This window comes from Lucilia sericata, unplaced genomic scaffold (assembly GCF_015586225.1).
Source record: "Lucilia sericata isolate MDLA Ls3-8-SP2 unplaced genomic scaffold, ASM1558622v1 Contig000797F_arrow, whole genome shotgun sequence".
NCBI lineage: Eukaryota > Metazoa > Arthropoda > Insecta > Diptera > Calliphoridae > Lucilia > Lucilia sericata.
The window spans coordinates 162501-178075 of NW_023994789.1; the positions used below are offsets into that span (position 1 = coordinate 162501).

The window sequence follows — 15575 nt, forward strand, 5'->3', positions numbered from 1 at the left end:
TTAAAAATGTTTAAAACTATATTAGCTTGTAATACTTGATTGAAAGAAAATAATACAAGTTTTTTTCTAACTAATAAAATTGTAAATTTATATATACGGATTTTAAATATGTATTATATATGTATATAAAACTAAATATTAAAATTATTAAATGAAACACATAATAGTAAAAATAATAATTTTTTGTTATATAAATGAGTAGACTTAAAAATGATATATTTGTATGACATAGTCTCTATGCTACATTATTATTAAACTATAAATAGTAAAATATAATAAAATGGAAGAACATTAATCACAATAAAATTTAATAAAAAAAGTGTTTAGAAAACTATATAAGATTCGTTATAATGTTTAACATTAATGAAATGTTTTTTTTAGAAAAAAATTAATAATAATAAAATGTACTTGAATGTGTTCGACAAGTGTTAAACACATCCGGATTTTGTTTAGAAATCAATTTTCAATTTTTAATTTAAAAAGAAGGCCTCAATGTGTTTTCAAATAGTGTTATTTACTAAACACTTTTAAAGTTTTATTGTTATTTTTATCCCTTAATCGGTTATAGGTTTTTGTGGATTTTATTACTACGTTAAAAATCTAGTCTTATTACTCTAGTCTAATATATTATTTGTTGTGGTTGTTGTTTGTTATTTTTATTTTCCAATTCAGTTCATTTTAAAGTTTGAGTTACTCAAACTGGTGGGTGTTTCAATGTGTATGTATGTGTGGAGATGTGAATGTGTATAAAATGTTATATGTGTCATTTGATTTAATGAATCGAGACATTGCACTCATTTAGCAAAACTAAATTTAAATTAAAGAAAATAATACAAAATTTAAAAGCATTATTTATATGATGGGATTGTTTTTAATCGGTAACCCCCAAATGCACCAGTTGTTGCATGCAACGTTGTAAATAGGTGGGATCTGGAAACATATTAAATTGAGTTTTGTGATCAACACTATTCCAAATGACAACATCTTCCCTTCCCGTAGTAACCGAGCGACCAATCGAAAATAATAGTCTACGATCAAAAGCAATTTTAAGGAAACGCAAAACTTTGCGACCCAAAGGGCAATCTGGTAAATAGCATACTCGTGGAAATCCTACAGCAAAGAAAGCCCGTCCTGGATGTGGATGTTCTTGATTTTGTATGCCGGATGCAATGCTGGATATGAAAATATTTGAAATTAGATTATGAGGTTATTTAAAGGAATTACAGTTTATACTTACTCGTAGATGATTTGTATGGTGTTTTGACCCTCATGTCCAGGCAGACTTTTACTTAAAATACTCCAAGACATAGTGCCATTCGGTTGATTGCCAATTTTCTCCCCATAAACTATGCCACAAACGGGACATTCGATAAACAGATTCTGAAAAAGTATAAAAGAAATGTTGTTATATAAATGGATAACCGGATTGACATAATTGTGACAGTTTTCACGATGGAAAAACATAAGTAGGTACTTACTTACTTACTTACTTACTTACTTACTTACTTACTTACTTACTTACTTACTTACTTACTTACTTACTTACTTACTTACTTACTTACTTACTTACTTACTTACTTACTTACTTACTTACTTACTTACTTACTTACTTACTTACTACTTACTTACTTACTTACTTACTTACTTACTTACTTACTTACTTACTTACTTACTTACTTACTTACTTACTTACTTACTTACTTACTTACTTACTTACTTACTACTTACTTACTTACTTACTTACTTACTACTACTTACTTACTTACTTACTTACTTACTTACTTACTTACTTACTTACTTACTTACTTACTTACTTACTTCCTTACTTACTTACTTACTTACTTACTTACTTACTTACTTACTTAACTTACTTACTTACTTACTTACTACTTACTTACTTACTTACTTACTTACTTACTTACTTACTTACTTACTTACTTACTTACTTACTTACTTACTTACTTACTTACTTACTTACTTACTTACTTACTTACTTACTTACTTACTTACTTACTTACTTACTTACTTACTTACGTACTTACTTACTTACTTACTTACGTACTTACTTACTTACTTACTTACTTACTTACTTACTTACTTACTTACTTACTTACTACTTACTTACTTACTTACTTACTTACTTACTTACTTACTTACTTACTTACTTACTTACTTACTTACTTACTTACTTACTTACTTACTTACTTACTTACGTACTTACTTACTTACTTACTTACTTACTTACTTACTTACTTACTTACTTACTTACTTACTTACTTACTTACTTACTTACTTACTTACTTACTTACTTACTTACTTACATCTGACACTCACCTTATTCAAATCGTTTTGCTGAGCTATAATCATGCCATTCAAACACTGTAAATGCATCAGGTGCTGGCACCGGCTCAGAGCTATTGCCGGATTTTGGGCATTATGAATCAGCTCTTCCATACACATCGGACAGGGCTGTGCATTGGGCCAAACAGGTGGCTCAACGACTTTTACGAAACGTGAGATCATATCACTAGCAGGATCAACACCAACAATTGAGCCAGCTATTGGCTGTTGTTGTTGTAATTGATGCTGCTGCTGTTGTTGCTGCTGGTTTCCTGCAGAGTGCTGAGATGACGACGTACCAGACGCCGCCACAGAGATGGAACCTGCTGAGGGTAAAGGTGGCGGCGCAGGTGCCCTTTCTGCAGTCATCATTGAGGAGGAAGATGAAACGGAAGACATGGTTGAGGAGGTGGGTAAAGAAGGCACAAATACTTCATCACTACCCAAGGAACAGTCTAATAGGTCATTGACTGATATGGCAAAATTACGACTACGTAGACTTTCTTTACTCTCATGACTGAGATAAGTGGAGACGGTGTCAACACTAGGTCTACGATGCGATTTCATACTATTGGTATCGGTATCTGAGGCTCGAGTACGAGAACGAGAGCGGTGCATACTCATACGACTGCTGCGTTTCGATTGTAGTGAACCCTCAGAACAACGACTATGATGGCTACTCATGGAAGAGGTTAAAACATTGCTGGAATGTGAAAATGGCTGTAAGTGATTCGTTTGCGTTTGAAGATGATTGGAACCAGAGCTAGAGGCATTTGTTGTTGTTGGTTGCTGATGATGATGGTGTTGTTGTTGTTGTTTTGAACTACTACTACCGAATATATTGAGATTATTTAAAATTTGTCTTAAATTCGCCGTGGACAATTCACCATTACGTTTAGTGGATTTACGATTGTTTTGTGGCGGTTGTTGTACAGTTATTGGATGCTGCATTGAGTGCTGTTGCTGCTGGTGGCTATGTGAATGTGTATGGCTGAGAGAGTGTGGTAAAGATTGTGGTTGACGGCTGGAAGAGTTATTATTTAGGCCAAAGGCGGCATTATTGTTTAAACGTTGTAAATGGGTTTGATGTTGCTGCTGTTGTTGTTTGTTATTATTGTCATTGTTGTGAGCCTTTGCTGCTAATTTGGGTAAAGTATTGTTTCTTTTATGGCCATACTCGGAATAGTTGGTTTGTACTGTTGTGTGAAAAGAGGAAATATTATAAGAAATTTATGTTTTTGCATATGTATTGCCACTCACCACTTAATTGTTGAGCCTGTTGAGGTGTTAGCTTAACTAGTGGATATGGCGCTTGCTGAGTACGTCTTATACTACGTATAGGTCCACTTGGCTGGCGAGTTTGTGTTAGATTGCAAAAATTAATGGTATAAGGAAGACTGGAAGTACCATATAAATCAAGTGTTTGTTCGCCCTGAAATTAAAGAACAAAAAATATTAGAATCAATGTGTGTCTTAATTGAAAAAATATATTACAAATCTTATTTTCCTATTATGGTTCCTAAATCAATTCTAAAGTATGACAATCGGATCAGCATCATTTTCAGAGACTAATTAGCGAATTGCATCTGTTTGACCTACATAATTTTTCTAATTTTTGTTTAGAATCCTATTGGAACAAGTTAACCTTAAAGTATACCAATCAATTTATTTTAACAATGTCCAACACCATGTCCGTGCTTAGAGAACTATCATAAACCGCTTATAAATATAGATGTCATGATAGTATTGAACACAAATAATTTTCATTTGCAGAGAAAACATTTTTTAATTAATTTATCAGCCCATTATTTAACATATCAACTATATTGGACATCTTTTAAAAAATTAGCCTTTATTAGTAAACATTTTATTATAGTAGTGCTTACCTTAGACCAAGCATCTTCAATGATACATTGAACATGCATATTATAAGGATGCCAATCACCCGAAGCCGATCCAGCCCATTCCCATTTGGTACCCTTGCCGGCCGGTGATGTGGGTGTATAAAACATACGTCTTACACCCGCCATAGAACGGCTAGAAGCGTCTTCAGTCTCTTGAGTCATGGTCCTAACATTTACATAGTATTTATCCAATTCCGGATCGGCATCACTGAGTAAAACACGCGTTAATTTCTTGGCATGAGCACGTTCTAAATGTTGTGAGACGGCTGGAGTATAAGGCAACCATTTGCCACCGCGAGATTCAAATTCCCAAACCACTACGGCATGAGTATTAACATTAGTGGAAATACCTGCTCCCCCTACGCCACTACCAACGACGCCAGTTGCACCAACACCTACGCCTGCCCCACCACCACCTGTAGATATAGCACCACTATTAACATGTGCCATATTTTAGCCATAGACCAATAAAGGATCTATTTTAAAGCACTAAACCACTCAAATCATTATTATCTTTAATTTTATTTTGAATTTTTCATTTTTATCAGTCTATTTCTTCATGTTTTTCTAATAACATTTAATTCTTCTTAATTGGAATTTTTTTTCATTTGCTTTTGTTTGCTCCTCCAATTTTTTTCAATTATTCTAGTTTATTTTTCTTGTATTTTATTCTTCTCAAGTATTTATTCCATTCACAAAATGCAACACACAGCAGTTTTTTATGATTTCTTTTCTTCGATTTTCTTTTTATTTATCATCCAACGAATGTCCAACAGAAAAAGTAAACAAAAATAAGATGAAAATAAAAAATGGTGGATGTATCTATGGTAGAGTATTACAAATACATTTTTCACATATTTTCTTTTGAATTTCACACAATTTCTCTATATTATTTTTACTATCTTTGGGATATTTGCATTGCAATTTATTTTTCTGCACTTTAATGAACTTTTAACTTAGTTTTATTATTGCCAATTTGTTTAATTGAAAAATTACAATTCTATTCACACACACTCTGGCTCTCGATAAAAAATCTCAGTTTACACACACACGCACACAAAATACATGAACAGAGAAGATGAATACTGTCCACAGAAATATCGTTAGTTGTGGATGATAAAATTCGTTTTTGTATGACGTTCGCAAAGTCTGGCAAGTCGCAGAAAAACTTTCTGAATTTGAATGAGGTGACAGCAGAGTGACAATTTGTGAAAATATTTCTCTGTGGTTTTAATGAATGTTATTTTTTTTTTTATTTGTGATTTGACATTTTGGAAACTTAAGACATCTGTATGCTACTACCAAATATCTTTTAAAAAGAAAAAACCGAAATCAATTTAATTAAATTAGAGAACTGCGGCTAACAAAAATAACGACGCACAGGCGGTTAACACTAAAATTTTGAAGTTGGCCAGATAATATTTATTTAAACTAAAAAAGGAGGGTGTACAGAATACAAGGTGACATCACTAGCCCAGCTGATCATTGTTTACAATTTTTTATACATAGAATTGTATACAGGCTTAAACCGCACGTTTGTCAAACTCCATATAAAAAAATTTGACAATCGAACGGTTGCTCTCAAGTGCTGAAGTAATGGAAAAAATATTAATTATGGTACATACCCAGCAAAAACTGGGTAATAGCTTTCAATTGTAATTACTTACCTAACAACATACTTTTCAATGACTACTACATATTGTCTGGATTACATAGAAGTAGTCTAATAAGGTCTTACTAATAATGCGTTATATAAATACTTTCTAATTCATTAGTCATCTTTCCAATGAAGATATAGAAGCTGTGTACGTTTTTCATGCGATTTACAATGACTACTTTTTCTAATTACTTGTAATCGTTTGTGGTAAGTAATTGCCTCCAATGACATCACCGTGTTAAAATAATGACTTAAAATGCTATTGTGTAAGTAAGTTTTAGTATATTAACTCCTTACATGGTAATGAAAGTTTTTACCGGGTACTCGATAAAATTAAAGATGACACTTATTTGAAAATAAATATATTTATAAAAATAAATATGCCTTGACTCATTCCTCCATAATTTACAAGGTAATTCAAACTGAATTACGTACACTTTTTGTAATACGCAGCTGCGAATCATGTAATTCAGTATGAAATTGGGAGGTGAATGTGTGAGCGAATAATTTCAAACGGCGTATAATTGAGAACGGGGTATTAAAATAAACTGTCCTGTAGGAAAATGTCGAACAGTCGACTTTGTAAATAAAAGTAAAAAAAACCCGATAAGCAAATTATTAAAATCAGATTTTTTTTTTATACAGGTGGGCGTGGTATTATAACAATAAAATTGTAAAAAGTCGAAAACTAGATTTCGATTAAAGTCAGAAGATGCAAAAAGTCGAAAAATTTCAACTATGAAAAAGTTGTAAAAGTAAAAAAAAATGTAATATTTTTTTTTTTTAATTAAAAGAAATTTTTAAAATATACTATGATGAAGGGTATTTACGATTTTGATATGTTGTTTCTTTAAATTACATTAATTTAAATATGAAAATGTTGTATTGATTATTTAAAAATAAATTTCTAAATAAAAGGCTACTGAAACATTAATTGTGTTTTGTTGCTATCAATGAGTTAGCAACAAAACGAACATTACCTGACTTGGCAATACTCCACAGAAGAAATTTGCTAAATCTTGAAATTATTTACAATTACTTGAAAAGGTTTTTTTTTTATTTGGTAATTTTCTTTGATTTAAATTTTGTTTTAAAATATTTTTTTTGCTTGACATAAACAAATTAATATTTGTATTTTTATTTTTGAATTGGTAGCACATTTATCGACGTTAAAATTAACATGTATATTTTACACGTTAACTCCTAACGTTTATAAATTTTAAATTTATATGAAATTGCCTTTGAACGTTAGCAACAAAACACAACTATTATAGATCACTTAAGGGTTAAGCAATTTCAAGTTGATAAAGCTCTTATAATTTTCTTAATTTATTGTAAATATTAATTTTAAATTTAAAAACAATTATATTGCGTAAATAATTAATTACAGTTTTATAAAAAAAATCATTAAAAAACAAGAAAAAACTTTTTTTCTATTTTTATGTGTTTCTCAAGCAACACTCTGCACAGTGTTGCTTTTGTTTACACTTTAAAGTGTCACCTTAAAAACACCGCTAGATGGCACTTGTGTTGCTAAAAAATACAACGCTGCCGCAAGATTGACATCGGTTGTATTTCCGTTTTGCTCAACTCCTTTCCTTTTTGACAAGCAGACATAAAAGCTGGTCTTTTTTTGACCTGCCGTAAATATCTGCTTTTTTCATTAACATCTTATAAAGAAAATAATCCATAATGGTTGTTAAGAAGGTACGTGAAAAAGAAATTGTGAATAAATAAAGTGTTTTCATAAAATAAACTAAAGAAAACCTAAAAAAGTGTGCACAAATGTTTACAAATAGCATAGTAAAAACAGTTTAATAAAATGGCATTGTGTTTTGTTGTTGTATTCTTTTAGCCCAGACCAAAGAAGAAGCCAGTGACCAAGAAGGTTGCCCCTGCTCCTTTGGCTGTCAAAAAGCCCGTTGTCAAGAAAGTTGTTAACCAACTTTTCGAAAAGCGCCCCAAGAACTTTGGCATTGGTAAGTTGTGTTTGTGTTCAAAAGAAAAAAAACAAATTTGTGATGAAATGAAAGCTGTAATAGTTTTATTAACACTTTCTTTATATTTTAGGTCAAAACATCCAACCCAAACGCGATTTGTCTCGCTTCGTAAGATGGCCCAAGTACATTCGCGTCCAACGCCAAAAGGCTGTTTTGCAAAAGCGTTTGAAGGTCCCACCACCAATCCATCAATTCAGCCAAACTTTGGACAAGACCACCGCCGTCAAAATGTTCAAATTGTTGGAGAAATACCGTCCCGAATCCGCCATTGCTAAGAAGCAACGCTTGAAGAAGATTGCTGAAGCCAAGGCTAAGGGTAAGGATGTCCAACCCAAGAAGAAGCCCACTTTCATCCGTGCTGGTACCAACACCGTCACCAAGTTGGTTGAACAAAAGAAGGCTCAATTGGTCGTCATCGCTCACGATGTTGATCCCCTTGAGGTAAGTGTCAACTAATGTAAACAACTCCAAGAGAGCGTACAAGCCGGCAAAACAAACGAACAATTATTAAATGATGTTAAACTTGAATTTCTTCAACTGAAGTTGTATTTATTTAAATACAATTTTGTGGAAACTTGACAATCTGATTCAAATATTGGCCCATACGTTGCTACTGGATACTTAATGAAAATTCTTTTATTAAAAACAATTTAAACTAATGTTTTTTTTTTCTTTATTTTCCTTTTAGTTGGTTTTGTTCTTGCCTGCCTTGTGCCGCAAAATGGGTGTCCCATACTGCATTGTTAAGGGTAAAGCCCGTCTCGGTATGTTGGTCCGTCGCAAGACCTGCACCGCTTTGGCTTTGACCAACGTTGAAGCTAACGATAAGGCCAACTTCAGCAAGGTTGTTGAAGCCATCAAGACCAACTACAATGATCGTCACGATGAAATCCGCAGACACTGGGGTGGTGGTATTTTGGGTTCAAAGAGTTTGGCTCGCATCGCTAAATTGGAACGCGCCAAGGCTCGCGAACTCGCCCAAAAACAAGGTTAAACTGATAACTGACTTTGTTATTATGTTTTATTAAAAATACAAATTTTTTTATTTGATAATAATAATGGCTTAAATCAAACGGCTATAAATGAGGAAGAACTGTTTTAAAGTTTGATTCTAAAAAAAAGTAATAAAACTAAAACTTAGTTTGATATAACTTTAAATATTCAACAAGTGTTTTTATTTGGTTCAAACCCAAGGGTGGGAATTAATTTGTCTGTAAAATGTGTTATTTAAAAGTCGGAAGAATTATTGGATTACGATGTCTAGTTACGTTGTAACTTAATTTCAAAACATTTTGTCTGCTTTGTGTTATATTTCAAATCGCATTATAAGGTTAATCAATCTTTTGTTTAAAATGCCTGATGTTACTCATGTTTAATGTTGTTTATATCTTTCATGTTTTGTTTGTAAACAAATTTTATCAGAAGGCCATTGGATTTCTGTTAGATATTAAAAGTGCATATTCGAATTTTCATGCACCACACATAGTTTTAAAACATGTTTTCTATTTATATTTAATTTTTGACAAAAATGCTTCATTCGATATTGTTTAAAATCACAACATATTTTGAATGGATTTTAGTGATGATTTTGATCTGTTAAATGCTGTAATTTCGCAAGTATTTCTTAATCTGTTTCTAAATCTATGATTTTTACGCTTAATATGTTTTCTGAGTTTGGGGGGAATTTTAAATATTGTTGAATACTTGTATTTCCAATATAATTTAATAACCGTTTTTCAAAGCTGATTGTAACGCAATTTTTTGCTGGGTTATGAAGAGTGGTGCCATACAATATTTATTAAAATGTTTATTTGGAATGTGTAAATTTTTTAATTTATTAATGTGACACTTTTATGAACTAATGCAGGATTCCACAATGATTAGATTCTATAACAGTCCTTACTATCTGGGACAGAGTTGGTATACTTAACCAAAGATATATTGAATTGTTTTTAAATTGATAGATTGACAGATAGATAGATAGATAGATAGATAGATAGATAGATAGATAGATAGATAGATAGATAGATAGATAGATAGATAGATAGATAGATAGATAGATAGATAGATAGATAGATGGATAGATGGATAGATAGATAGATAGATAGATAGATAGATAGATAGATAGATAGATAGATAGATAGATAGATAGATAGATAGATAGATAGATAGATAGATAGATAGATAGATAGATAGATAGATAGATAGATAGATAGATAGATAGATAGATAGATAGATATGTATAGATAGATTATGTATAGATAGATTATGTATTACTACAACTCCGATTATTCACTAATGACAAAAAATACAAGGGTTATGTACAGATTTGGAATTTCGATTGATTTATTGTTTTCAATTACTCTGGAAGTAATGTTTTTTCCACTGAAAATGAAATGTTCATTCTAAGATACAGTTTTTCACAATTTTTGTCCTAGATTCTATAATTAGTAAATTTGGTCAATAGATAAAAGGTCCTTTTTTAAGTTTTTTTCAATTTTTTTCATGTTTCACTCAGAGGAAAGATATTAAAATTGTATATTCTGTGAAAGGTTCAATTAAGTATTATAAATATTTGTGTTTTTACATATTGTAATTAATTAATCATAAACCTAATTATAATTCACCGAAATTAATTTTTTCCGTTTTTAGAAATTCAATCTACATAGACCAAATTTTATTTGAATTTTATTGGAATGGATGTTCAACCCAAAATTTGTCATACAAAGCTATGTAAACAACAACATTGAAAATGTTTTTTACAAATAAAATTATATAAGTTGTGTATATTTAATTAAACTGAAATATTTGTTCTACAGTCTAATGAAATCATGAAGTGATATGCTTTTGAAATTAGGCGTATATTGATGTATGTACTAGCTAAAACAAGATTGAGTAGAAAATTGAAATAATTTTTAGTAGCGCATAATTTAAAAATTTTAATTTGCTAGTTTATCCGGAGATTATTATATTAATTTTATTAAAAAGACTAAACAACAATTTAAAAATTAGTTTTAATGTTATTTAAAAAAAATTATAAAACTGAAAACATATATTCATGAGATTTATTAATTTTATTGATATATGAAAAGCTGTATTATAATTCTGATGATCATTGATTGATTTCTTACATTTATAAACATATACATATATAATTAATTAAATTTTAGATTTTTCATTTACTAAACTATTTAACTTGGTACTTTGTATGGCTTCATGCAAAACGTTCAAAACTAAATCGACACGTTCAAAGGTGGCATTTTCACCCATAAGACCAATGCGGAAGACATGTTCAACAGTGGGACCTAGACCTCCACTAATCTCCAAGTTGTATCTAAATAATAAATAAAAGAAAAACGAATAAGAAATACATTTTAACTAAATTAAACAAATTCCAACTTACTTTCTCATGGTATAGTCGGCCACCTTACGCCAATCAATGCCCACGGGAACTTTAACGGTATTAACAGTGGGTAATCGATCACTGGGATTTGGCACAAACAATTCCAAACCCAGATCCTTTATACCCTGCTGCAAACGATATGAACATTCCTGATGTCGATGTATGACTTCTTTTAAACCTTGAGCACAAAATTGTGCTAAAGCCTCCCTGAGCCCGTATAAAAGAGTCGAGGAAATAGTATGATGATAGATACGTGGAGAACCATAACAATTCCAATATTGACCAATTAGGAGTACATCGAAATAATAAACTTTTACTTTAGTCTTGCGTTCCACCACATGTTTAATGGCACGCTTGCTGAATGAGATGGGTGTAATACCCGGTGGTGCACCGAGTACCTTTTGTGAACCGGTATATGCCACATCTACAAACCACTCATCCATGCAAAACTCAGTGCCACCCAATGAGGCCACCGTATCAACAACAAATAAACAATTGTATTTGCGACACAATTCACCAATCTCCTTCAAGTTCGATTGCAAGATGCCGGTCGATGAATCACCTTGGGCTATGAAAAATATCTGTGGTTTGTGACCTTCCATGGCAAACTCAATCTCATCAACAGTCAGAGAACGACCAAAGCGAGCTTCAACGTAACGCACATCACCACCATAACGTTTTGCCATTTCGGCGGCACGATGACCCCAAATACCGGTGGTAGCTAGTAGAACAATATCACCATCTTCGATTAAGTTGCAGAGTGCGGCCTCCATGCCGGCATGACCGGAACCGCTAATGCACATAGTGGCATCATTTAATGTCTGGAAAACATACTTGATGCCCTCTTTAATTTCATCCATTATCTGTTAAATAGGCAGCAGACATAAAAAGCAAACAATAATAAAGAGATTAATTAAAAAAGCAATAAAATTATGAAAAAGAAATTAAAAATTTATTAATATATACTGGACTTTGATATTGTATTGGACAATTGATTGGAAATTATCGACGCAGTGCTATTTTGATTTTTCATTCATATTTATACATATGTATGTACTTTTCATCTCTGAGTCGATATAACTGGATCTTTACCAGATGTACTTTGTATAATATTTGCCTATATAAAAAACATCTTCCGAAAATCTGAAAGTCAAATTTATAGCTGTTTGAAACTAAAAATAAAATATCTCAAAAAAGAACTTGATATAACAGTATTTAAACCTGCATTTTGAAGCCAATCGATAGAACCTTCTGACGACATAACAGATTTCACAGAATTCTCGAAAATATATTATCCAAAATTTGGATCACAAAGATATCTGAGGTCTAGAAAAAATTTTTGAACAAAAATACAGAATACAGGATGAAGTTGATCTTCGTCCATTTCTATTATTTTTTTTTTAATTAAATGATTTTCTTTTCAATCATTAAATCTGTGTTTGTAAACGAATGCATAATGCATTGGAACTACGACACCTACATAATTTAACAAAATTTCTGAGAAGTCTTAAATTTATTCAATATGTGGCATCGGTGTTTTTATAATTTAGTCCACATATTGCACATTAAACTTTCAGGATTGCTTAAATCTTGATATGGAAATAAATATTTTCTAAAATTATGACCGAAATCGGAAGGTATTTTATTATTTTTTAGCAACTTCTATTTATAAATTTCTTAAAGTAGGTTTCATTCCAATAATTGCCAATTGTATTTCAAAACTTTTAATTTTATTTCAGTAAACTCTAATTATACCCTACACCACTTTAGTGGCGAGGGTATATTGGGTTTGTGCTGATGTTTGTAACATACAAAAATATTCGTCCTATACCCACCATAAAGTATAATTTTATTTCAGTAAACTCTAATTATACCCTACACCACTTTAGTGGCGAGGGTATATTGGGTTTGTGCTGATGTTTGTAACATACAAAAATATTCGTCCTATACCCACCATAAAGTATACCAATCGGCTTAGAATCGTTTTCTGAGTCGATTAAGCTATGTCCGTCCGTCTGGCTGGCTGTCCATGTAAACCTTGTGCGCAAGGTACAGGTCGCATTTTACAAGATAATTTGGCATGCACGCTTTTTTTGGCCCAAGGACGAAGCCTATTGAAAATGGTTAAAATCGGTCCATTATTTTACCTAGCCCCCATAGAACAGAACCCCCCGAAAAGGGCTTCTGAGCTCATAATTATGTTAAATATACAGGTATATCGGTAAAATGCCGCACAACTAAGTTTAATAGAAGTCCTGATGACCCTGCCAAATTTCATAAAGATCGGGCCCCATTTGACCCTAGCTCCCATACAAAGTCCCCTTCAGAAAACTACTTGAATGTCCAAAATTAACTTATAAACACAAATATCGCGATGAAATTCAGCAAAATAAAATATTATGTAAATATAAATATATTCACAAAATTTTATCGGGCTTAGTCCATATTTACCCCTAGCCCCCATATAAAGCCTCTTTCAGAAAATTAATTTTTCATCCATAAATTGCTTAAATATATCGGAACAAGGGAATATTGAAGATAAATACTTTATTATGAAAAATAAATCACATTTAATATTCATAACTGGTGTAGGGTATCATATGGTCGGCCACGCCCGACTATACTTTCCTTCTTGTTAAATATTAAAATTTTGAAATACAATTGGCAAATTGTGAAATATATTGATTATAAATTTATTAAATATGGATATAAATTTTTAAATTATAAATGGAAAATTTTGCGATATACATATGTATTTCAGATATTTTTGAACACATATGTACATAATTATATACATACTATTTTAAAATCGTATGTAGAAACAGCTTGACCATGTTTTGGATATCTAAAAAGCTTTGTAAGATGAAAATTTTAAAAATAGGCAAATTGTACGTTTCATATAATATTTTATATAGTAAACAAAATGTCGTATGGGGTATTCAGAATCACCATTAGTTTCAAGATAAGAATGTTTTTCTATTTTTTAAATATAAATATGCATAAAAGTGTAAAATTTTAAAAGATAATGAAATTTTTAAATAATCTAAATCTCTGAATACGTTGCACAATTTGATAATAAAATATAATAATTTAGCGTTAATTACGAATAGATAATTTATATGTATATCTTCTTAATCATTCATAAAAATGAGAAGTTTGTGAAATTTAATTTAATTTGACACTAAACAATCCCTATAATAAATAAATTTTTAAGATTTCAAAAGTAATTTTAAAACTTTCAGATTTGTTAATTTAAAATGTCCTTATTAACTCATGTGCACTCAAATAAAAGAAAACAAAACTTACCTGTAAACATTCTGGATGTAAATGACCCAAAACGGGATTACTTAAAGAAGATAAAACTCTCTGTGAACAATTTGATGGACCTGGTCCCATCAAAGTTTTATTGGGAACATATAAGGAACGTTTCAAAACTAAAGGTGGTGGCACTTCCATTTTAAACTTTTCTTAAATTCTTTCTTTTTAATGCAATAATCTAAATTTGATTTTTTTTTAAATTTTAATTTTCAACACCGTAATTGTAATTCAACCGTTTTTAAAAACCAAATAATTCAATAATGCACTTGATTTCACGCTATTTATATGTTTGAAAAGACACTAAATATATTTTGGGAAATATTCTTTATCACTATCGTGTAAACCACAAAAACCTCAAAAAATGTATTCAAAATTTAAATAAACACTTCCACTAACTACTAGTAGGTTCTTTAGTAAATGATTGAGTTTGACTAAATGATTCGAAAATGTTTGGTGAGCCTATAACTTATAGCTTATTCTTATCTCTGTTTTTAATCTAAAACGAAAAAAAATTATAATAGACACACCATTTAAACTCAAAAACCGTAAAAGTAGACAATTTATTTTTTTTTATTTTTAAATAAATAAACATAAAGAAATTTATACATACATATATGTATATTTGTATTGAAAAGTGTAGTTTTTAACCGCTATTGAAAATGAGATTATTCTGTTAAAAGTCTCGATTATCTTCTCTATAGTCGGTCTTGATATCTGCATTTAAATTACAATTTGTGATCAGCTCTATCAAGAGGAGTTAAAAAATGCGAAAGAAAATTTTATTAAACTGAAAAATAAAAATTAAGAACGAGTGTCAGGTCATAGCTTAAATAGTGTATATCAATTTGTTTTAAATAGCATTAACCCAACCACTTGCAGAAAAATGGGCTTGTTTTGATTAAAATTTATTTAACTTTTAAATATTGAATTTTTGTACGAAATATATGTATACT

General features: G+C 30.8%; 3 protein-coding genes across 3 annotated transcripts in view; 1 reads left to right on the plus strand and 2 right to left on the minus strand.

Moving 5' to 3' along the window:
- Positions 1-5299, minus strand: part of LOC119608140 (protein deltex) — a 5463-nt gene extending 164 nt beyond the window's left edge. The window contains exons 1-5 of the mRNA XM_037962431.1: positions 4227-5299; positions 3601-3772; positions 2335-3536; positions 1238-1380; positions 1-1172 (exon numbers count right to left, since the gene is read on the minus strand). The exon at positions 1-1172 is cut by the window's left edge and continues 164 nt beyond it. Coding sequence (XP_037818359.1) covers positions 872-1172; positions 1238-1380; positions 2335-3536; positions 3601-3772; positions 4227-4694 — 2286 coding nt within the window. The 5' untranslated portion in view covers positions 4695-5299 and the 3' untranslated portion in view covers positions 1-871. The remainder of the gene's footprint in view (positions 1173-1237; positions 1381-2334; positions 3537-3600; positions 3773-4226) is intronic.
- A 2109-nt stretch (positions 5300-7408) lies between these two features.
- On the plus strand, positions 7409-9059 carry LOC119608131 (60S ribosomal protein L7a). Its single transcript, XM_037962412.1, has 4 exons — positions 7409-7608; positions 7757-7880; positions 7972-8342; positions 8590-9059. Exons 1-4 carry the CDS (start codon positions 7594-7596, stop codon positions 8893-8895), a joined length of 816 nt encoding a protein of 271 aa, XP_037818340.1. The 5' UTR covers positions 7409-7593; the 3' UTR covers positions 8896-9059.
- Positions 9060-10952: 1893 nt separating this feature from the next.
- On the minus strand, positions 10953-15077 carry LOC119608143 (serine--pyruvate aminotransferase, mitochondrial). Its single transcript, XM_037962433.1, has 3 exons — positions 14611-15077; positions 11305-12167; positions 10953-11235 (listed from the first exon to the last, which is right to left on the minus strand). Exons 1-3 carry the CDS (start codon positions 14758-14760, stop codon positions 11061-11063), a joined length of 1188 nt encoding a protein of 395 aa, XP_037818361.1. The 5' UTR covers positions 14761-15077; the 3' UTR covers positions 10953-11060.
- Between the last annotated feature and the right edge of the window lie 498 nt (positions 15078-15575).

Coding starts and splice junctions, on each gene's coding strand:
- LOC119608131 (XM_037962412.1), top strand. Junction 7,881..7,971: donor CCCCAAGAACTTTGGCATTG/GTAAGTTGTGTT, acceptor TTTATATTTTAG/GTCAAAACATCCAACCCAAA. Junction 8,343..8,589: donor ACGATGTTGATCCCCTTGAG/GTAAGTGTCAAC, acceptor TTTTCCTTTTAG/TTGGTTTTGTTCTTGCCTGC.
- LOC119608143 (XM_037962433.1), bottom strand. CDS start 14,760: ATGGAAGTGCCACCACCTTTAGTTTTGAAACGTTCCTTATATGTTCCC. Junction 12,168..14,610: donor TACATCCAGAATGTTTACAG/GTAAGTTTTGTT, acceptor CCTATTTAACAG/ATAATGGATGAAATTAAAGA. Junction 11,236..11,304: donor GCCGACTATACCATGAGAAA/GTAAGTTGGAAT, acceptor TTTATTATTTAG/ATACAACTTGGAGATTAGTG.